This window comes from Megalopta genalis, chromosome 16 (genome assembly GCF_051020955.1).
Source record: "Megalopta genalis isolate 19385.01 chromosome 16, iyMegGena1_principal, whole genome shotgun sequence".
NCBI classification, from domain to species: domain Eukaryota; kingdom Metazoa; phylum Arthropoda; class Insecta; order Hymenoptera; family Halictidae; genus Megalopta; species Megalopta genalis.
In genome coordinates this window covers 360413-382718 of record NC_135028.1, presented here as the reverse complement: position 1 = coordinate 382718, position 22306 = coordinate 360413, and the positions used below count along the sequence as shown (strand labels likewise).

The following is a 22306-nucleotide window of genomic DNA, read 5'->3' as shown; positions in this document are numbered from 1 at the left end:
GTTATAATTTTCGGTACCATTTTCCAATTGCAAATTACGGTGGAACTCCGTTCACGTGAACTAATTTAAACTTATCGGTTGCTGAAATCAGTTGACGTTGTTACGAGCTGTAATAAGTTAAAGATGGCGAAGATCGCAGTTTTATTAAATCTTTCAAGGCCTGTAAATCGACTCTGGGTTATTAACTCCCAATAAACGGAGTTCTATCGTATATCGATGCGTTTTCACAACGGTATCGCCTTTCGGTACGTTACCGATATTTAGAATACCAATATTCTATGAACGCTTTGCGCGACGTGTGCATAAAATGAGTGTGCAAATAAACGATCGTCGGTGACCGTACGTTCGAAACAAGTACATTCGTTTCCGATGGCGCATTTATCGTGTTACGTCTCGATCGCTCGGTTCCCGAGCAGCCAAGCGAACGAGGAAACGTAACGCAATACCCTCGCAGAAAATGTAAACAGCGCGTTTATTTCAGATACAGTAAATTCTCCCCGACTCGCGCTCGAATTGCGCACGAAAAAAGAACAATTTCGTAAGAGGAGATACGATTATTCGAGCCTCGCGGCTCGTTCTTATAGTTGTTGTCGACCGGTAACTATAAAAACTCTCTAATTCGCGTTCTTTATTAATTGATTATTGTTATATATTATGTATTATTATATTACTAAATTATTATTGTTCTATTTATATTAACTGCTGTACTATAAAAACGAAAAGCAAAGCTCGAACAATCGTATCTCCGCTTCCCAAATTTTCCATTTTTGCGCGCAATCTAAGCGCGAATTAGGGAGAAATTACAGTAATCGCGTCTCCTCTTCCCAAATTGTCGATTTTTGCGCGTAATCTGAGCGCGAATTAAGGAGAAATTATTGCGCGTCGCGAGCGTTCGAAGCGCGTATCCCGAACGATCGAATAGGAAGCACCGGCTAATAAAAGATCGAAAAGTAAGCATAGTTTGTGTACCTCTGGACCGATACTGTCCGAGATAGTTCTGTCTTCGGATGCGCGCGACAAAGACTGTCTGGAGGAGCTCTTAGCAACGTTGTCCGCTCTACTATAATATTGAAATCCACGGATCATAATGTTAGTGGCGCTTTGGCTTCTACCCACGAACCCCCTAGGCGCGTCGCTGGCTCTTGGCGAGGAGAACGCGTTATCGGCTTCGTTCTTATGGCCCAGACTCCTCCACTCGTCCATAATGTGATCGGTACGTTTGAGAAACTGCGAGATCTTCGCGGAGAGATAGGAAGATGCGGTTGCCGGCTCGAGGTGGGAAGCGGTGGGTCTGAAGGACTGTCTGACCCTCTGCTTGTCGCAGCCGAGCACGAAATTCAGGCTGGCGTCGAACACGACGGGATCCTGTTCTTTGATCGACGCGGCCTCCATCGGGCTCGGGCACGGGTTCTCCAACGGGTAGACTCTTCTCGGGGGCGTCGAGAAACGCGCGAGACCGTCCAATCTGGACCGAGGCCTCCCGGAAACGGTGGACAACGACACCGACTTGGAGCGGTAGGACAGATTCGAGGAGAGGCTGCAGGGCGAGGGACTCCTCGTCGAGCTCGAGTCGAGCAGCTGCAGCCTGCTGGCCGGCCTCTTGAGAGCGCATGGTGGCAGCGGCGGCCTTTTCAACAGATTGCTCGTTAAGGCCGCGGCCGCGGGCCTGGAGGAACGCGCGTGACCGGAAGTCGCCTCGCCGTCGGTCGAGAAACTGTTCGAACGCGATTCCTGCGAGCTCTGCGAAATTTCGTTCGAGTACATCGCCGGCACCGACGGCATCCTCTCCTCCTAAACCGTTGATCCTCTCGACCTCCGAGATCGACCTAATCCGGACGACGACGTCTCGTCGGTTACTTGTACGTACATCCCGGCGCACGGTCGCACGGTTTTCGTCGGGACTCGTGTCTCATAGCGAATACCTCGTCCCTGTTCCCTGCCGGGGATAATGCGCGCTCTAGAATAGAACGACAGCGTAATACCTTCGTCTCGACGAGTATCAATGGGAACCGTAACGTTTACATACACTGGTTACCACACGTATACTAATGGTTACACTTCATTGAGAAACAGCGACAACCCGCTGGGCTGCTGGCTTTCGTTCCTCGCTGGACACGCGGAGCTCGCGAACAACGGGTTCGCGTCGAGACGAGAGAGACGAGTTCTCGCCGATCTCAAATTCGTTTTCGCTTTCGCGCGAATCGCGTCGATCGGGTCATCGGATATGACTCGCCGCCGAGGCCTTTAATTGCGTAACATCGGACGGCAACGCCCGTATCGAGAGGGAGTCCCGGCGCGACTAACTCTTCTTCTTGGGTCAGCCGATACTCGGGTCGGTTACGTTTCTGAAGAAGAAGACGACGGTCACCTTCGAGTTATTCTAAGTGAAACGGAGAGAGAGAGCGAAGGAGACGGAACCACGGATAGCAAGAAGCGCCTAGGGAACACGAGATCTAGCCACAATTTTGGCGGCGCGCCAAATCTCCTCTGTAAAGTCCGCGGGGAAAGTTTCGGCGAATAGAAAGCGGGACGAGGCGGGAGAAGATCTCGAGATCGCGAGATTTCGGGAATTTGTTTCGGCCAATCCTCGACCGGCACGGACCATTCGAGCGAACCGCGATCCCGACCCAACGATTTGGTTTTGCAAGTGTTCGCGCGGGGAGCACGGAATCTTCGATCGAGCAGCGTTTCCCTCGTTCGTGCTAGGTTTATTTTAAACATTGTTAGATCGTGTTCTCGACGGCAACAATACCTGGCGTGTCGTCGAGATCGCGGTTAAAGGAATTCGGGAGAGCGGACGAAATTTACGGAATTGCTGCCAGGACGAATGCGATGTTACCGTCCTCCTCGGCGAGAATGCAATCCGCGGCTTTGTTTACGAGTTATTAACGAAAAACAGTGACCAATGAGAGGCGAGATATGCTGGCACGAAGCGACCGAGCCAATTAGCGAAGCCGAAATTGGTCCGCGCGTTGGTTGGGCCGCCTCGCGCCAACCGAGCTCGCCTTTCGATGGTCGCTATTTTTCATTAATAACTCGTTGGTTTAAATGATCTCAGGGATCCCTTGTTTTTTTTTTAAATTACTTGTGTACGTATACAGAATTATTTGCAGAATGTTGTCTCATTGGATGCTTGTAAAAAAATGCTAGTAAATGCTAGTAAATAAAAGACTGAACCGTCAGAAAATAATGATCTGGATATATTATCCTTTGTCAGTAGAAAAGGAGGCATCTCGACGATGCAAGATATGCGATATGCGAGAAAGCTCTAAATCTTGATGAGAAAATGCAAGAAAATCCTTCGAGCTGTATTAATTGATAACGACAACTACAGTTGCGTTTCGAAGAACTAATTTGCTACTACGAGCTATTTCGATGATACAGAGGAAGAAGTATCGGTCAACGAAATTTTTATCTAACTGTAACAGATGATGACGATGATTGGAGATGGTTCGTTGGTCGGATTCGCAACGCGATGAAAATTTCCTCGTAGCACGGTTCGTGAACCACATCTGACCTAATTACATGCTACGGGTAATTGTAGTATATGTATAATTAGCTGAACAGATTGCTGTAACATCGTGTTTCGATAATCGTCTTAACAAGCGGCTCGAACGGTTCAAAGTAAAATAACAAGAAATCGTATTTTCTAAACTCGTTGGAACTTCTCGTCCTTGTGCCTAATGAAATGTGCACGCGTTTTACGTCGAGTTTGTACCGATTAGCGACGTGGATACACCGACGCGTTACGTTTCATCGCAAATATGTATTTGTCGCTTTTAGGAACATTATCGCGTCTGGTATAATGCGCGCCGATCCGACGTTCGCGAGTATAACCGTGCCAACCGGGTTCGACAAGTATTGTTAGGATCTGTGCGATTTCGGTGCATCGCGGAGGAGGGGATGACGAACCGCCGCTAACTCTGGTGCAACGACAGAGTGGAACACCGCGAAAAGCCCCTCCCACTATTTTCTTCTACAACATTTCCGTTTATACGTTCGTTCTTCCCCCCTTTTTCTTAGCGATCCAACCGAGTACCACTGTTCTCGTTTAAACAAGGCACCCTGTATGTAACATATGCACCGAGATATTTTCCAAAGGTGTTTAACGAAGCTCGAGAACTTAAGACAACCAGTTCGACCAGTTTGTTACCAGCTGACTAGCGGAGATAACCATAGTATGAGTCATTTAACGCTAATTGTAAGCGATCGCACTTGATACGGACGAAGGCGTGATTTTTTTCAGAAATTAAATTATACAAGCTTGTAAATAGGATGCTGCCATTCCTTGCGTAACTTATTTTCCTGTACACACACTGCTCGTGACACCGTTTAGGCGACGGTCTGGAATGTGCTGCCAAATGGTGGAGTGTAATTGCAACGGTAGTGTCGTCAGCATGTTCCAGCATCCTCTCCAACACTCGGTAGTTCATTTCAGACCATCGCCGAGACCAACTTGTACAATGGCCGACCACAATTGGATCCGAAGCGTCTTTCTCTCCAATCGTTTGCTGCCTGTACTGTTCAGAACGAATCTTCGAAAGGACAATGTTTACCTAAAATTATTTGCACACTCAATTGTTTGACAACACACAAATATTTAAATTGAGACAATAGTTTCTCGAAGGACGCCGATTGCTTTCCTTAATCTAAAAGGAAACGGTTGCTAATAGTATATGTTCGCGGAATGTCGGGACAACAAAGTTGGTAGAATTTTCTTTGCTCGCTATCTTGGAATCGTCTCGAATGAATAATAGTAAGCTCTTTATCGTACCTTAGTCTCCAGTATGTCATTATCATGCTTTAGATGATTGCGTTCTTGTTCCAACCTCTCGACCTTTGCTTTGAAGATCTCGAGCTCCTCCTAATCATAAAGATCAATCGTTTGGAACCAAATTTCTCTTTGCATTCTGTACGCCTTTGCATTTCCTTGCAATTTTGTGACGCGTTAATTGGTACAATGCGAATCGAAGTTGAAACAGAGAGCTCTTACCGTCTTTGCTTTTAACTGGTCTTCCGTCCGATGAACATTCAACAAAGGTGCAACTTTCACGTATAATCTCCACCATGGCCATTCTCGTACGGACATCCATTTTCGAACGTTCCTCTGTATGCATCTGACTGCAAGATCTTGTAACTGAAAAATTCATGGTATCGTCAGTTGTATGCCTATGTATGTAATAAGTTGTTTTATCGAATAATTAATGTTTTCATTTAAAACTGCGTTTTCAAGGAAAATGAGTTTGTCTTGTAGTATAACGAGAAGTAGAATTTATTACAATTAATTAACAAATTATGCTCCCTTGCTGTTAATTCTAAAACAACTGTTAACAACGAAGGATCTGGAAATGTGTTATACGATAGCCGAGGAATCTACCGCACAGGTAATTGCGCAGACGTAGGTGAACAGCTTTGAAAAAATGAAGATGCCATGACATACTTTCAAGGTGTTGAGTTTACGACGTGCCAAGTATCCTCTGCACCTTGCTTGCAAAAGAACTATGTGGCCAGTTAGTTTCTCATCTCTTTGCGCCTCCAGCCGTTCCAGGGTACCCGATCTGAAAAATATCTGTGGAAAGAAATAAAGATGTACTCGTTTTCTGCAGACAAAGATCAATGATAATTAAACGAATTGTTAAGTATTTATTTACAATGGTGTTATTACACGTATGCGAGTAAATCGACGGATGTTCGTACAGTTTCATTTTCGAAGCAGTTTCATTTTTATCGAGCCAAGGATGTAGTGTACGTAATTCGCTTAAACGGTAACGTAATTAAAAAATTAAAATTTCAGGAGAACCCGGTTCGAATGTTCTCCTTATTTAATTGTTTAATGGTATCGTTGAAATAATGTCGTAGGAACAAGAGTTAGGAGAAATTCGTATGCAGAAGTGTCGAACACATCCAATTAGTTTAAACGCGATGATGCAAGAATGACACAAGAATGGCGCAAGTACACTCGATTCACGGTGTTTAGAAATCCACCCGCAGCATTGTATTCGCGAAAACTGTGCACAAGTGAGAACCTACTTTTCTATGTCCACAACACGAAAGTCACAAATTTCGTATTATGTCACTATTACGGCCAATGATCTCCGGCCAATAATAATATAGTAATATACATAGGAAAAAGTTGTTCGGAATGACGATCTTAGCAACGTGTTTCAAGACCATTGAAATCAGAGTCGAGGCCCCTCCTTCGAATAATTAACAAACTAGATTCGGCAGTTCTGGTACGCCAGCTAGTATACGTCGTTAAAACCTGTTTTCGGATATTCCATAATTCGCGTGCAAAAACGTTCGATTTTGCTTCGAATTTCAATCGAGAGAAGAAGATAGATAATTTTGCTTTTCGATCGATCTTTGGTATGTTTACCGAGGAAAGGAAAAGAGAAAAGAAGATACATCTACGGTAAGAAGAATGAGAAGCAGCATGAAACAGAGTTTGATTATTTCCGCGCTATGGTTTTACAGGCTTCGGCAGCCCATTATACAGGGTGAATATCGAAAAACGTCTCGCAATCCGGAAATGGGAGGTTCCTCGGGTCATTCGAAGCAACTTTTTCCTCGGCGAGAATGCGATCCGCGGCTTCGCTTACGAGTTATCAACGAAAAACATGGACCAATCAGAGGCGGGACCAGCTGGCGCGAGACGGCTCGGCCAATGAGCGGAACCGAGCCGCGCGCATCGGTCCGCCTCGCGCCAGGCAAGCTCGCCTCTCATTGGTCACCGTTTTTCGCCGATAACTCGCGAACGAAGCTGCGGATCGTATTTTCGCAAAGGAGAAAGTTGCTTCGAATAGCCTCGGGAACCCCTCGTTTCCGGATTGCGAGACATTTTCGGGACACCCCGAATGCAGGAATAATTCTATGAGACTAATGTAATTTAGGCGACGGACCTGCTGGCCATCGCTGTAGGATCTGCTAGCTTTCCACTGGCCTTTGCCAGTGTATTCTACAGACTTATTGCCGTCACCTCTGCCGCTGTCGATACTGCTCACTCCGCTCGAAGTCAATGCACCGGTCCTCGCGATAACAGTTTCCTTAGCTGGCTCGAGCGTATCGATGACGGTCGAACGAAACGTTCCATCGGCGAGCTTCGTTTGCGGGAAATAATGTTTCCTCGCGTATCCTTGCCCGTCGTTCTCCACGCTCTCCTTCCATTCGGACTCATTCTCGTTGCTCATGTGACCACTGTCCTCCGAACAATTGCTGTCCGAGATGTAACCGTTGTAGTCGTTCACACCCTTGACGTTCGCGTTTTTCTTGGACACGATCACCGAGTCCGCCGGATCCCTCGCTACCTTGGACGCTTCCGCGTTCTTGCAGTTGAAAAAATTCACCAAGTGCTCTATCTCCTTGGCCCTTTTTCCAACCGAATTCTTATTCTTCGCCTCCCGGGTGACGGCTGCGTTGGCGCGATTACCATTGCCGACGGTTTTCCCGTGACGAACGGCCGTCGAGTCGCAGCCGGAATCATTTTTCTTCTCCGACTCGCCGATCGGCTGTTTGCCGGCCTGCTTCTCCCAATTTTTCTTGAGCTTCTCGATATTCGACTTCGCTTCCCTCTTCTGTCGCGAGCAATCCTCTTTGACGTCGTCGCTCTGCTCGCTCCCATAATTCTCGAATCGGCCGCCGAGCTCCTTCGAGTTCGACAGATTTTTGATCGTCCCGACGTTCCGAGCTTCGCGTTGCTCCTGCTCGCTTTTCTTCCGCGAATCCGGCTGACTGTTCGCCGCGTCTTCGCCTATTCTGATCACCGTGGAGTGATACACCGTCTCGACGTTCTCCTCGGACTTGATCCGCTCGACATTGAACCCCCGTGGCTCGTAAGCCGACCCAATTCTGCAGGTCACGGCGGAATCCGCGGAATCCACGGAATCGATCGACGCGATTCCCGTCCGATTCTGTTTGTCCCTGTCGATGTTGTCGCCGTTGTTCCCTCTCGCGTTCTCCGCCGTCGCCACGGCCTCCTCCTCGTCGTCGTCGTCGTCGTCCAACTGGGCCATCAATCGAGCCACTCGTTCCTCGAAATTGCTGCTGAACCCTCGAGCCGTCTGACGTTGCTCGGACGAGGCGCGGCCGAACGCTTCCCGGCAATTTTCGTAGATACGTTCGTCGATCGAACGGTCGAGATCGATATCGATGCCCAGCGGCGTCGCCGCGTGGACCGTCGCGGGCTCTGCGGCTCGATCTACTTGGGATAGATCGGCGAGAGATCGGCCCACACGAGTGTTCCGTGCCAAAAGCGGAATCTTACTCGGTCTCGAGGACATTCCGAGGCTCTTCTTGCAATCGTTTTTCAAAACGGCTCGGATGCTCCACAAACTGGTAGACCTGCTCATCGTGGCTCTCGGTGCCGGACGATGATCCTTTCTTTCGCCGTGCTGCCTCGTTTCCTCGGCCAGCCTAGACTGCTTTTTAGCCTCGCCGGGGAACGAATCGTTCATCTTGTAAGAACCCCTCGGATTGTCGCGGACGTCGCCGGAAACGCATCCGAGGCTCACCGACCGATCCAACGAGCCCGTGTTCTTGCGCAGCGCCTCGGACTTTTTCGGCAGCTTCGCCGGCGTGTACGAGAGCTTCTTCTTCAACAAGGTCCTGTCCTCCAGGATCACGCAGGACGGCGACGAGCACGACAGGCTCTTCCCGACCGGTCGTTTTTCGTTCCGCGAACTCGGCGACGAATTCTTCGCCGTTTCCGCGCGCGGATCCGCCGTCGCCCGTCGAGGCCTGCCGCAAGCGGACGCGCGCGTCTTCGCGTGCTCGTCGGACGCGGGCTTGCTTTGGCCGCACGTTTTCGGGGAGGACGCGCATTTCGGCGCTCCTCGAGGCTTGGCCGGTGTCGACGCGGTCTGATCGGGCCCCGTTTGCTTCTTCGGGACCGACAACGCCGTCCTCGACACGTTCGGGCTGCTTCGAGCTTTGACTAGTCGCGATCCGTTGCCGGCTGACCATTTTGTCGCGCCGTCCAACATGGTGCGGCGGACGCGAAGGCGATCGCCTCGAACGGGATGCTAAATTTCACGGATTCTCCGGGACAGAGAGAGAGAGAGAGAGGATGCGACGGGATTGTTCTCTGGCGCGCTTCAGTTTCCGCGTTGCCGGCGCATTTTCATCGACGTCTCGACGGGCATACCCGCTCGGAATTATCGGAAGAATTTCTGCGAATCGGGTCGGACGCACTTGCCGCTTCGTTCACTGCTTCGATACGAAACGTGTTACAGCTTCTTCACGTTCACACACGGATCGGCTCTCACTACACCGTGAAAGTGACACACTTTCATTGTATCAACGGACGGCTCCTTTCTGCGAGCTGCGCCTACGCCGCGATCCCGTCTTCAAAATTGCGCATTCTTTCGACTAAATCGACGGCCGGCCCGCGACTTTCGAAGTTCCCGTCGATCTAGAATTTCGACGGTATCGCATGGATCGTCCGGGACGCGCGACGCGACGATCTCCGTCGGGAGCTTCTTCCGTTTTTTCCCCGCGAATCCCAACGATGCACTTTGCTCAATTGTCGGCGGCTCGTTCGACGCCCGCTACCGCGACGCTTATCCTCGTCCGCATTTTTCTGAAATCTTATCGCGGATCACCGTTCCTCCGTTTCCCGTTTTCCGTCCTCCTCCGTCGGGCCTCGCAGATTTCTGGCGATGTTACGCGCGCACGACAACGGACCGCCTCGTCACGGAAAGGCGCCTTCCTCTTGTGCGAAGAACGACCCACGACTAAGTACCGTAAAAGCTGCGTAAAAGTGGACGTACGTTTTATGGTCGCGAGAGGAAAGGAAAGAAAAAGAGTCGGATGGGCGATAGGAGGGAGCCACGAAGAGGGGGACGACGGCAAAGAGAGCGAGAAGCAAAGTTGCGGAGCGTTGCCGCGGTGGGGGCTCGAGAAGAACGGCGGCGGAAGAAATGGCGAGGAGGAAAGTAAGAAAGGAAGAAAGGAGGAAAGCAGAGAAAAGGAGGATACACCGGGGTTAGAACGGGGAGGCAACGGAGAAAGAAGGGAACCGATCGAAAGGGGGAAGAGAAGCAGCTCGATCGATGATCGCGTTATTAATGAACGGTCCCCGGATTCGCGGCGAATCTGTAGCGGATCGTATCGTCGATCTCGATCGGATATCGTACGGACCGATCGATCAGGAAGCACGTCCGCGTAACGAAACGAGCGAAAAATGTCATTTTTATTTGGCATTTTTGTAAATTCATTGTTAAATTAAGAAGGTGCGTTCGCTTCAAATTCTTTCAATATCATGACATCGATCGAGTTACTATACGCAGCGGCGCGTACGCGTACGTCGACATAATATTCTTGAGCTTTTTCTCATTGAAGAGCGTCTCATTAAAGCGACGATAACTCTGTTTCGGCGTGGATCCGCGGTCCGAACTTTCGTTCGGAACTTTCGTTTCTCGAGTCGCATATTTTGATAAGTCGATAAGAACGAAGTGAAAACTGTTGCAGCACCTTTCTTTCGATTCCACCTCGGAGTTAGGCAATCTACGGACGCGTAAACGTATCCGGGCTCTCTGGGTCGTCTACGCGGAGCTCTTCTCGCTCTAGGACTTACTCTTCTTATCGTCGGGTCTGTTCTTCGATATACCGTAACGCGGCGTGCAACATCGAAAGGAGACGGCGTATCTTTTTCGTATTCGACTAATTGCTCTCTCGTGCAAGGACATAAGAAGTTTTACCCGAACGGATCGATAGGCTGAAAATCCCGTTAAAACCACTTTCTACCGTTAAAATAAAACGTTTCGTTTCGTTGCTCGCAAATATCGAAACGTCGGCCAAATTGGCTATCGTTGACGGCGCTCGCGACGATTAAAAAAAATGTCGAACGGTCGATGCTCGCGCGGAACAATGTAATAAATTGTTTCGACCGGATAAATGAGCCAAGGATCATCGAAAAAACATTTGTATGGTCCGCTACTTTACTCCGAGGCCGATCCGTATTTACCGTTATCGAAGGTAACAGGTACCACAGGCTATAAACTCTCTTCCCCCCCTCCATCCCCCAACCCTCCCCAACGTCCCCCTACCGCGAGTTAATCGAGAAATCTACGTACCTCTTCGACTCTCTCTTCCCTCTTTCTTCCGTTTTCTTCCGTTACATAGACGTACGCTACACGCGCGTATACATATATGTTGTATCGCGCTTTATTTTACAGAACCGTGCAAATTGCAAAGCGCGTGCTACGGGTACACGAAACGCGAGATGCATCGCGAACGTCTTCTTCCGAACGACGTTTTATTCGCCGTCCTCGATCGTCGATCGAACGCGCCCGATGCACCTGTTCGGATTTTCACCGAACAGGCTGATCAAGGGGATTACGTGCACACCTTTGTTGGACAAATTAGTTTGCAAAATTATAATTAATTCGTTCAAGTGGTACAAGCTCGCTCTGATAATATTTGATCGGAATCGCGTGGTAGTGGAATTTTTTAAAAATCGGGACCTTTCGTGTTACTATTATTTTATATTATTATTAACGAAAGCAACGTCAGTACTATTCGCCCAAAATATTTTTTACTATAAATAATAATTACGAGCGAAGGATAAATCGTTTTCATCGTCGACAACAATTATCGATGGGAGAAACTCTAATTCGATTGCTCGTAAGGAGCTGTCGTCGATAGAGAGTTTCCCGCAAGAATTCGCAAGTAAACGAAGATTCGATTAGTTAGCTTCGTTGCCAAGAGTGTGACTTAAATACGAAAAAAGCGTCGTTTTTGCTGGAATTAAGTAAACGCTCGGACAAAGTGTAACGGTGTACGAACCGACGTTGCATGTTAAATGCAGATCGGTATTTTAATTGATGGAAATTCGAATCGTTTGATTTCTCGGGCGTCGAGTAATCGTCGATCAACCGGTAATTGTTCGGTTTTCCTTGTCGAAGCGCTAGAAAATGAGACGTCCAGCATACAATGGTTTCGACCAGCATACAATTGAAAATTATAGCCATAACCACAGCCTTGCCGCACTCGCCACAGCAATACAGAGAGCAGAGTGTTCTCCATTCATGCTTCTTTAATGGTTTTCGTGGGGCAGAAGCCGGTGCAATTTTCAGAAGAAACAACGTACAAGGATATCCGAGAAGATCGATGCGTGCACATTACCTTAGCACGCGTGTGTAGGTTGCAACGATAATTTACAATGTCGTAAAAAATATACTGTTGTATTCGGACGTCCGAGATAGGCGAAGCATTGGATACAGTAATTTCTCCGTAATTCGCGCCGAGATCGCGCACAAAAACGAACAATCTGGGAACAGGAGACACGATTACAGCGATTTCTCCCTAATTCGCGCTCGGATCGCGCACAAAAATGGACTATCGCGGCTTGTTTTTCTATTTACCGATTGTCAACGACTATAAAAACGAGACGCGAGGCTCGAATAATCGTATCTGCTCTTCTCAAATTGGCCATTTTTGCGCGCGATCCGAGCGCGAATTACGGAGAAACGACTGTGCATGGTTGCCGCGGGATCGTTTCTTCCCGGCTCTTCCGGTAAGAGGACGTCGCGACATTGGCAACTTCACAAAGATGGCAACTGCAACGAGAAATTGGAAGCCACGCAAGGAACGTATTGGAAAGCTGTTCCCGAGAATGCCCGCTGGCCTACTGACGAACGAGAGAAAGGAACCGATGTAGAGGAAAGACGACGAGATAGCATCACAGAAAATAGCTGTGACCGCGTTATGAAATCGCGAGAGTTTTTAGGTTGACAAGAAGAAATCTAAGCGTTCGTTCTATTCACCTGTTTTGCTATTACAATTTCGTGGAGGACCTCCGTGCCAGGAGTTCGCGTTCCTTCGACGACGAACGAACGGGACCGCGAGTGAAACGAAAACTCGCGCGTCCCTTATCATGCTCCGCTGATAACGTTTTTTATTCCGATCAGTAATCGAACGACGATTAATCGAACGACAAGTTTCAGAGTTTTCTACGCGTGCGCAAGTTTTCTTTGCTCGGCAACTTTGCGACGAACGATATCCTTCGACGATTAATGTTTAATATGAAATTGTTTATTAAGATATCCCAGTAATCGGCAAATTGGCGGCATTTAACGAAAAACGCGTACGACCGGAGAAACAGTTTCGAATTAACGAAATCGAACACGCACGAATAAAAGGCACGCGCCGATTAGCGGTCGCGCTTCCGTTCCGAAAACCATGTATGGAATATTATTTTAATTAATATTCTCGGTTGCGCGCATCCCAAATAAAAGCAAAAACAAGCGACTATTGAACCGCGTCCCCGCAAGAACATTCAAAACTCGACAGTTCGTCCCGATGAGAAAATAATAAATTATAGACGTACCATTTTACGACAATGCTAATTTCCTGTAACGATTACGTTTCTACGGGGCCTCGATTCGGTCCGAGACTTTGCAAAATGCCGCATTTAAAAGCGAACTGTTTTTCATTTCCGGAATGAACTTCGTGTATCGGTTTACGTACTTTCCAGTTCACAAGCTCCAACACAGTCGAATCAGCGTCTCGAACGTATTTACCAATAAATAAATCACCTATGAATCTGGCAAACGTCTCGCGATTCCGTAACAATTAATTTCTCTTTCTATAAACAGACTAATTCGAGCGGATAGATCACGTGTATTGTACAGGGTGTCTCGACTAAAACTTGATTAACAAAAATCGTTCGGTTCAAGGAGATCTATTATATCGCGATAATGCCATATAGTGCGTTTTATACATACAAATATTATATTATTATATATAATTATGCGTTTTACGAAGAACCGTCGAATAGGAAAGTAGCACGGTCGCAACAGTTCCAAACGACGGCGTATCAACAAAGCGGACAGCTGAAAAGTTATTCGAGCTGTACAAGTTACGCGACTCACCCTGTATAACAGAACACAAGTATCTACTTCATTACCGGTTCTACTGCTGTTGGCGTGCAACGAGGCTTTTCATTGCACTGCCCGTATGGATGACGTGCGACGCGACGCGACGTACGGACCAAACATACGCTATTCTTTCTCCCGACTGATTTCTGCATCAACAACCGCAATCCGACGCAACGACTCGTACCACGATTTAGCAGTCATCCTAGATACATGTGTATATCGCGCGTTGCACTCGGTTCTTTTCGGCAGGGATCGAAATGTTCTGATCTTACTATCGTGAAACATTTTTCTCGTATCGGCAAAAATAACGAAGATATCAAGGTGTGCAAGATACACTTTCTATAGCAGTATGATAATACTACTGTAATATTACTGTATTTAATTTAATTTTAATGCCTATCGTCGTTCAGTATATGTTTCGATATTGAAAATGCGCGTCCAACGTTATCTCGTGTAGCAGCCGATAATGCTGGAATAAAAACGATGCCTTAACTTTCTTATTTCTAATGTTTTATACGTGAAAGTTTTGTTGAACATATCGACGAGATTCTTGCAATTAAAATGAGACCAAGCACGACATACCTCGGACCGTATTTACTCGATTGCATCGCGATTGATTTTATTTTACGTAATCGGAAGTATCGGTCCAAACTGTATCGTGTCTGGTCTCATTTTAATCGGAAACCTGTCGGCAACGCGTTAAAAAAAGATTCACTTGTAAAACGTTAAAATCGAAGAAGTTACGTCATCGTATCGCGAGTTCTCGAATTCGAGTCAAAGGTGCCGCGTCGCGTGTCGCATCACACGCTTCGCCGACTCCGTCGAACCTTAACAGAGGCGCAGGAACAACGCGTACAGGCGTATAAATGGCACAGGGACAATCCCGGGAAGGCCGTAACGCGGACTATTAGGGAGAATTTACTGTAATTGGTTTTAAGTTTAAGAAAGAACTCCAGTATGTTTTGTTCGATGGATACAAAGTTAATTATGCTTGAAAATAAACTAAAGGCACGGTAATGGCGTACCCCACGGTAACTGGCTCCCCCGTTGCTGCCTTATCTAACTTTACTACCGCACGACAGCGATCATAGCCGCGTTACGACGACCTATCGTCCGTTTAGCCCGGAGTGGTTCAGCGCCTCGCTCGTCTTCCGAGCTTTCTAATTAGAGGATGGAGCCGGATTTATGCGGGTTAAAAACCGTGGCTTCGTCTTTCCGCTCCCGAAACAAATACGAAATGCGTTTCCACGTGACATTCCTGAATAGAATGCGGTTCTATCGGTACAGATTTTCTTTCTTCCTTATTCTCGCCCTGATTCGGGAAAGAGACCTCGTCAGCGAAGACATCCAGAAGCGATTGCGATTCTCGTTTCAAACCGACAGAAGCCGAAGCTTCGTTACACGCTTTTTCGAGGCGGAAATCTTCTATGCCTCCAACTACAGCAAATTCTCCCTAATCGATGCTCGCTCGGATCGTGTAGAGAAATGGAAATTTTCTTCAGATAATATATGTCTTGTAAACTATAAATAATTTATCGGATAATAACGCTTCTCGGAAAGATGGGATTAATTAAAAAAAAGAAGAAAAAGAAATCGTTAATAGGATAAAGTAACGTGCAACGGTTTATATTTCCTGGAACGAGACAGGCAGTTTCTGTGTTTGCAATATTTATCGACTAGATTGGTTTTCAAAGATGTTTCACGGAACGACGCGGTCGCGGTGCTATTATCGACGATTTAATAGGAACACGAGTGTTTTATGGTCCCGGAGTTTTACAAATGGAAGACAGCGTCGAGAGATCGGGCCCGTGGATCCGAACTAAAACAGAAGAAAGGAGCATGCGCGCGCGATGAAACACTTTCGCGACGAAAAAGCTTTGGAAGAACACTGAATTCTGTGAACACAGAGAGACTGCGAAGAGTGCAACGATTTCTATCTAGGCCACGAGAAAGTCACGGGCTGCGTGTCGCTCTTATTGCGAGAAATACTTGCCAGCTTGTACTTTCACGGTCAAACGGTTGCACGCGAGCTCTCGCACTCTTCCTCCGGCATATCGCGGTACTAATTGAAAATTTAATGATAGATTCGTTACGAATCGTCGCGCCGAGCCCGATCTTCGACGACGACATTTCAGATCCGCGGCGAAAATCTGTGACGAATATATAATACGTGTACGCGCACGTGCGCGTACGCGTACACATGCACGCGGGAGAAATCATCCTCGTCGACGAAGTTCTGACCGCATAGCTCGATTGTTTTGTAAAAGAGGGAGTATTAAATCACTGAAAAGAGGACGGTCGAAACCTGCTACCGGAGAAGATGCCGAAACTTTTGCGTCGGCTACGGTCGATATCGATGCTGAAGTTGTCGAAAAATCGCACGTTCCTCTGGCTTTTCGAAAGCAAGCGTCTGCAGAATATTGCAACATCATAAATTTCTTCGATATCACATTTACTTTCATCTAGAGTTTCGTGGCAACGACTTTGAGAATCGTGTTGTTCGAGCGTTTTTTCACTTTGAATGTACTAAAATGCGTTAATTAACGTTAACTGTTACGTTAAATAACGTTAACGTTAACTTTAATCGATTATGTTAAATAATCTTTATATAACTCTGCTTCGCGAAGAAATCGAATGTTCTTTCAATAAGGAGGCTGTCCAGCGAACAATGCATCGGCTCGCGAAGTGTCGGATTCACAACACCCTTGGATCAAAACAAAAATGTTTAAATATTATGCGACGAGATCAGAAGTTTTTAACCGCGTGTGCTAATGATCGAGTTACCAAGGTTACCGATTTTCAAGCTCTATCCTCTCGCGATCGTTCTGTGTTTCAGCGATAATCGCAACGATACGATAAACGTCATTGTAAAATTAACCGGATAAATAATTTTTCGAAATCGCAATACCGCACGAGGAGAACCGGTTCCCATTTTCGATTTATATAACAAATCGTATCCCCTTTTTAATCGCATTAATCTCGGTAGAATAAATCTGTGCAAAAGTAAATAATTTGAAAACCAATTCGATGGAGCGTAGTATCCTCACCGGTTTACGATATACCACCTGCTATTACCGGCATTGTGACTGAAATACTTCCTAGAGAAAGTTGTTTGACATTCTTTAGCTTACTTACCAGCTGCCTGTGCATTCGAAATCATATGTGCTCAGTTTACAACAGGACATTTATTCAATTTTCGAGATTGCTGTTTAGGTGAATGTATGGAACGAAACAGACGTCCACGTCTTCCAGGAAAAACGAATTCCAGGAATATAATTTACATTCCAGAAAATAATTTCTCTCGCTTTCGTGTTGATAATAATATAATTATAACAATATATAATTTCACGTTGATTCCGTATCATGAACCAAATAGAAATGTAGACAATTTTATGCAAGTTTAAGGAAATTTAAGAGTGCTGCTTTTAAATCAAACATTTGTTTGTTTCAGTCTATATTGATGCGTTTTAAATGATGAAAGAATGGAAGAAACGTGCCTTTAAAAATGAAGTAAAATAGTAAATAAAATTCTCAATCGACTTACCTGGCTTTGTCCGACTCGGTAAGAAGCTGGATCAATGTCAACGGTCAGTAGCATGTTTTCAACGGTACGACGTTCATCGCCTACAGGGCTGCCCGGTCGAACGTTCGATTCGCTGGACAATAGTCTGAATCGCCTTCTAAATTCACCTAATGCCATATGTTTAGGAAATCCGACCTTGTGCAGCCGAACGGCGTTAATTATTTGACTTCCTCGCAACTATATAAAAAGTAACATACTTTAAACAAATTGTATTAAAATATTATACGTAACTTGATAGTTTGTAAAGTGTAAGTATTGATAGGTAGAAGTATTGTGTTTCATACATATTTGAAATGCTTACCTGGGAACGTAAAAGGGGCACGTTAATGATACTGTCTTCGTTTTGATTAGATTTGACGGATAATAAGCTTTTACTGTCGGTGCTACCAGAAGTGTGTTGCGGCAATACACAATGGATGAATTTGACTCGTGTTCTCCTCAATGTCTCGACCAGGCCATCCTACAAATTATATTTTATTTGCGATATATACAAAAAATGTCGAATATAATATAAGAAACATTAAACACGTATGTGCCGATACAACAAATAACGTAGTCATTTATAAGCAACGATAACGATCATTTTTGTACTTACAACGGTAAATTTAACTTGCAGACAAACATTTTTCCTTTTCACAGCCGTAAACGTTCGTCTAATACTCGAAGCTCTTCTCAAAGACTGCGAACCTTCTAAGCCGGGCATCGAACTGCATAAAGTTCCAGAGACTCCAGCACCTCGCGCGTTTACAAACAGCATGTTTACATCTTCTCTGATATCAAAACAAAAGGTGTTGTATAGAAAAGAAATGTAAAGAACACCTTATTGTCGATTGTCTTTGTAAGAAATGTGAAAATACCTTGTGCTTTCTTGGAAAATTGTAATGGCACTTTTAGTAACCGGATTTTCTCGAGTAGCTTTCAGCCAACCAGTGGCCGTGTATAGCACAGGATTAGTCCCCAATAAATGTTGCAAAATGAACTGATTGCTACCGGGTGCTTTCCTCAATAAAATCTGGTGATCTGTTCGAAGACAAAATTTTACACGATTCAATGCAAATTTTAGCACTTGCTGTATGCATACGTATGTATAGAAGATATACCTCGATCGCCGTAATGAGAGAACAGTCGATCTAAAAAAGTCTCGTCGCTACCTCCGGGGCACACTGCCTCTTCGTCTAGTAACCACAAAAGCCCCTTTCGTTCCATCTGTCTACCCCCGCTAAGATCATTTTGGCTAGTTCGCAACATTGTTGCACCTTGGGAACTTCCACGATCCAATAATGAAATCAAACCTTGTGGAGATCCGATACCATTTTCATCGTAGTCATCTTCGTAATCTACGTCAATTCCTTCTTGGATGTACCTAAATTCCATTTACGAACCATAAATATCCCTCGACGTAATGTTGTGGTAATTAATAATTTCATAACCAACAGCTTGTTATACTGTACAACGAACTCTAATTTTTATAATTTTATCCGATTTCTAAAATTTAGTAGGGGGTTGTAATCGATTGAAAAAAAAATTGATCTTTTTAAATAAGTTTCTCAAAAACTTACGTACAAAAATCAACTAAATTCACAGATTCGTATTGCTTACGAAAGTTATCTCGACAACGCTTTTAATAATTGGACGAGACTCTCCTAGATTTACAATTAGATACAATATAGAATTACTTGATGAAATTTGGCACCTGTCTCTCGGAGCTATCAGTGTCGTATGATGAAATAGTAACTGCAAACGTTCTTGTAAATAATTATGACATAGATCTTCGAAAGAAGCTCCGGTTTGTCTCCCGCAGGTAGCAGGATTCTGAAAACCCGGTGAATCGCACAGCAATAAAGATGCGACCGTGTGCACGGACGATGATATGGATCTGTGGATCAACAAAAAATTATGATCATCATCATTGTATGTCGTTTTCTCTATAATACAAGGACAAACGATCGGCCAATGAAACTGCCGTAGAAAAGGGTATAGCTAAATTGGTATAATAATTTTATTTTCTCTAATTGCTTGCCCGACTCGCGCGATCATAAGGGAGGATATATTCTAAACACGTGATCGTACTTATTAATATGAGCCGCGATGCAGTGAAACACTTCGGAATAAAGCCCGATGAGAAGTCCTTCGAGAGCATCGAGTCCAGTTATGTCCTTGCTTTGCTCCGTAGGACTTGGAGTTCGCAATGTCGGCCTTGGAGTATTGGGTGTGCCACCACCTCCGTTCCAAGAGAACACTACTCTACTCAATTCCTCGACCGTGGTTCCCAATAATGTGGCTGCTTTCTCCGCGCATTCTACTCTCGCAAACTGCCATCGACTTTGAGAACTAGTACCGACTTTGACGGCACCCGCGCAACTCAGGTGATATATACCAGTGAGTACTAGCCAAATCGCTTTTTCATCGGTTTCCGATATACCAAGAGTCCTAAAGGCGGCCACGATCCGATTAAATTCCACCATGGCGCGCTGCTTGTCTTCGTGCTTCTGCAGAGGCGTGATGAACGAATTATTTTCCGCGACTAAATTCGTAAGATGCAATTCCCTTCTTAAGACACCCTCGGCGCCTGCCAGCAAGCGGTACATCGCATGAAAGGTTGGATCCCCGTTTGCTCGTTTACCTATCCTCGACTTCTCTAATAGTAGCACCTTGTACGCACAGACAAAACCAATTCAGATCAACTATAGGATATAAATAGACTAAAAGGCAGTCGCATTTGCAATAAGTTAAAGCAAGCATAAATATAATCGATAATAATGCGGACAAACGTATCGTATTACCTGTAAAGAGGCGGACGCAATCTGCCCCGATTGATCGAAGTCTAAACTAAATAGTTGAGTGAATCGTGTTGCATTCGAATTCATGTATGTTTTGCAATTCCCAAATGCTTCTAGGACAGTGAAGACGGCATTGAGTTTCTCAATAGTCAGGATCTTTAAAAATACAATAATTGTTTGAACATCGTTTGTAATACAACATTAGCGTAAACGCAGTTACCAATGGATTATACATAAAAATGTTAAGGTATTTATTTACTTTATTAACTGTACCAGCAGCCAGAACAAGATAATGAAGAGCATGCTTAAAGTTCGTAGTTTTGCCCGATCCGCTACGGCCGAGGAAAACTAAGGAATGATCTCTTCGAGTAGCTAACATCCCTCTGTAAGCTGCTTGCGCCATTGCATAAACATGAGGAGGCACATCTTCGCTCTTACATCCTCTGAACATAAGCGCCACCTTAACAAAGGAAAATCATTGGAGATCCAATTTTTTTTCACTCGTGGACACTATGAAACTGTGATTCCAAACAGCTTTCGGTTTCCAAGTAACCGAATAGTGTCATTTATACTTTTAGAAGAATTTTAGTAATCCACTTTTGGCCAATGAGACTTTTTATATAATGATATAATAATCAGATTTATAACAAAATTATTCCGTTTCAAAAGGTATATGAACAGTTTGTACACCGACTGTACGAGCAGAAATTGTCATAAGAGGAACGATAACTTGCGTGAAAAAGAACAAATAGCCAAAAAATCCTAATTGTAGGGATAATATGAAAGAAATGATAATGCAAATAAAACGAATATTTGTGTGATTTGTAAAAAATATATTTCAAAAAATAAAATACGAAACCGAAGGATAACTATGTACATATTATTTTAATCTTGTAATTAATTATGTGCGAGTAAGAAGAAAGAATAAACGTATGCATTGTATTCTCGCGTAGCTGCTAGAATAAAGATCAACAGCGTTTGATTAATGAAATCGTATAGATAGATTATACATTTCTAATGTGGGATCTCGATTACCTCACTGCGCCATTTATACATTCCAATCGACTGAAGTTTGTTTAAAATGCTTCGTAGGATCTACAGTCGACGATATTATAAATTCTACGCGATATATTCGATGGTAATAATTAGCATAAGAGGATGTAATACGGTGACGTTGGTCGATATTCGATGAGATCGTACGTAAACAACGATACGTTTTATATAATACATGCTACCCGTCCACGAGAAGGTGGCACAGATGTCTACAGCGGGGTGCGGGGAGACCCCATTCTTAGACACAGTCCGTGCATAGCAAGTAGTTGGTGTATCAGGTATATCATCCCTACAAGTTTCTCTGTGGCATCTTCTCGTGGACGGACAGTGCCAAGATGAATAAAAGCTATTTACCTTCTCCGAGTAAATTGCTAATGGTGCCACTGGATTAATGATGATCATACTATCGCCCGCATAAGTATGTATTAAATTACTAGCGTAACGTTGCCTCAGTGTGTGAAGAACAGAAGACTCGTTAAGAAACCGCAGCCGGGACAGCTCTTCGGCCTTGTCGAACTGCGGTGGATTTGCCTGAAACGAACAAAACAGACGAAACAGATGATTCATTTCATTTCGATGCAATTTCAAAAATGAACAGAAGCAAATAGTGGTGTGGTATCTCTCCACCAATCGTTACTCTTAATTGTCCCTCAGCTTGGAATCGAAAATCGACAACTTGAAAGGGAGAGAGAGAGAGCGAGAGCGGCCAGCATGTACATATGATATATTATATAAAAAATGAAAACTCTCAATCAGGGAGATAATCCAGGGGGCCGCCAGACTACTAGAAGAGCCGCGAGATTCGTGACGCATAGATAAACACAAATTGTCATTTGATAATGATGCGTAGTCTAGGACAAAAAAGGGATTAGATAAAGTCGACGGCGTTTCCGAAATCCTCGGGTAATCGCCGATATAGGTCGAACGGTGGGAAGGCCCGATTTAGCATAAACAAAGAATATACGTCTCGAAGGTCCCGACTGTTTAATAACCGTCAGTTGGGCTAGAGTCGCCAA

General features: G+C 45.1%; 1 protein-coding gene across 12 annotated transcripts in view; it reads right to left on the bottom strand.

Moving 5' to 3' along the window:
- LOC117224621 (unconventional myosin-XVIIIa) overlaps positions 1 to 22306 on the bottom strand; it is a 45045-nt gene that overhangs the window by 6588 nt on the left and 16151 nt on the right. For 8 of the 12 annotated variants that reach the window (XM_076526964.1, XM_076526957.1, XM_076526958.1 and 5 more), the window contains 13 exons: positions 21645 to 21821; positions 20497 to 20697; positions 20241 to 20393; positions 19528 to 20108; positions 19151 to 19333; positions 18558 to 18820; positions 18315 to 18477; positions 18053 to 18227; positions 17759 to 17917; positions 17419 to 17634; positions 5441 to 5569; positions 4994 to 5137; positions 4775 to 4864 (listed from right to left, as the gene is read on the bottom strand). In XM_076526964.1, coding sequence (XP_076383079.1) covers positions 4775 to 4864; positions 4994 to 5137; positions 5441 to 5569; positions 17419 to 17634; positions 17759 to 17917; positions 18053 to 18227; positions 18315 to 18477; positions 18558 to 18820; positions 19151 to 19333; positions 19528 to 20108; positions 20241 to 20393; positions 20497 to 20697; positions 21645 to 21821 — 2634 coding nt within the window. Of the gene's footprint in view, positions 1 to 969; positions 2345 to 4774; positions 4865 to 4993; positions 5138 to 5440; positions 5570 to 6899; positions 10306 to 17418; positions 17654 to 17758; positions 17918 to 18052; positions 18228 to 18314; positions 18478 to 18557; positions 18821 to 19133; positions 19334 to 19527; positions 20109 to 20240; positions 20394 to 20496; positions 20698 to 21644; positions 21822 to 22306 lie in introns of those variants that run through there. The other 4 variants (XM_076526966.1, XM_076526968.1, XM_076526965.1 and 1 more) reach the window with 4 other exon arrangements.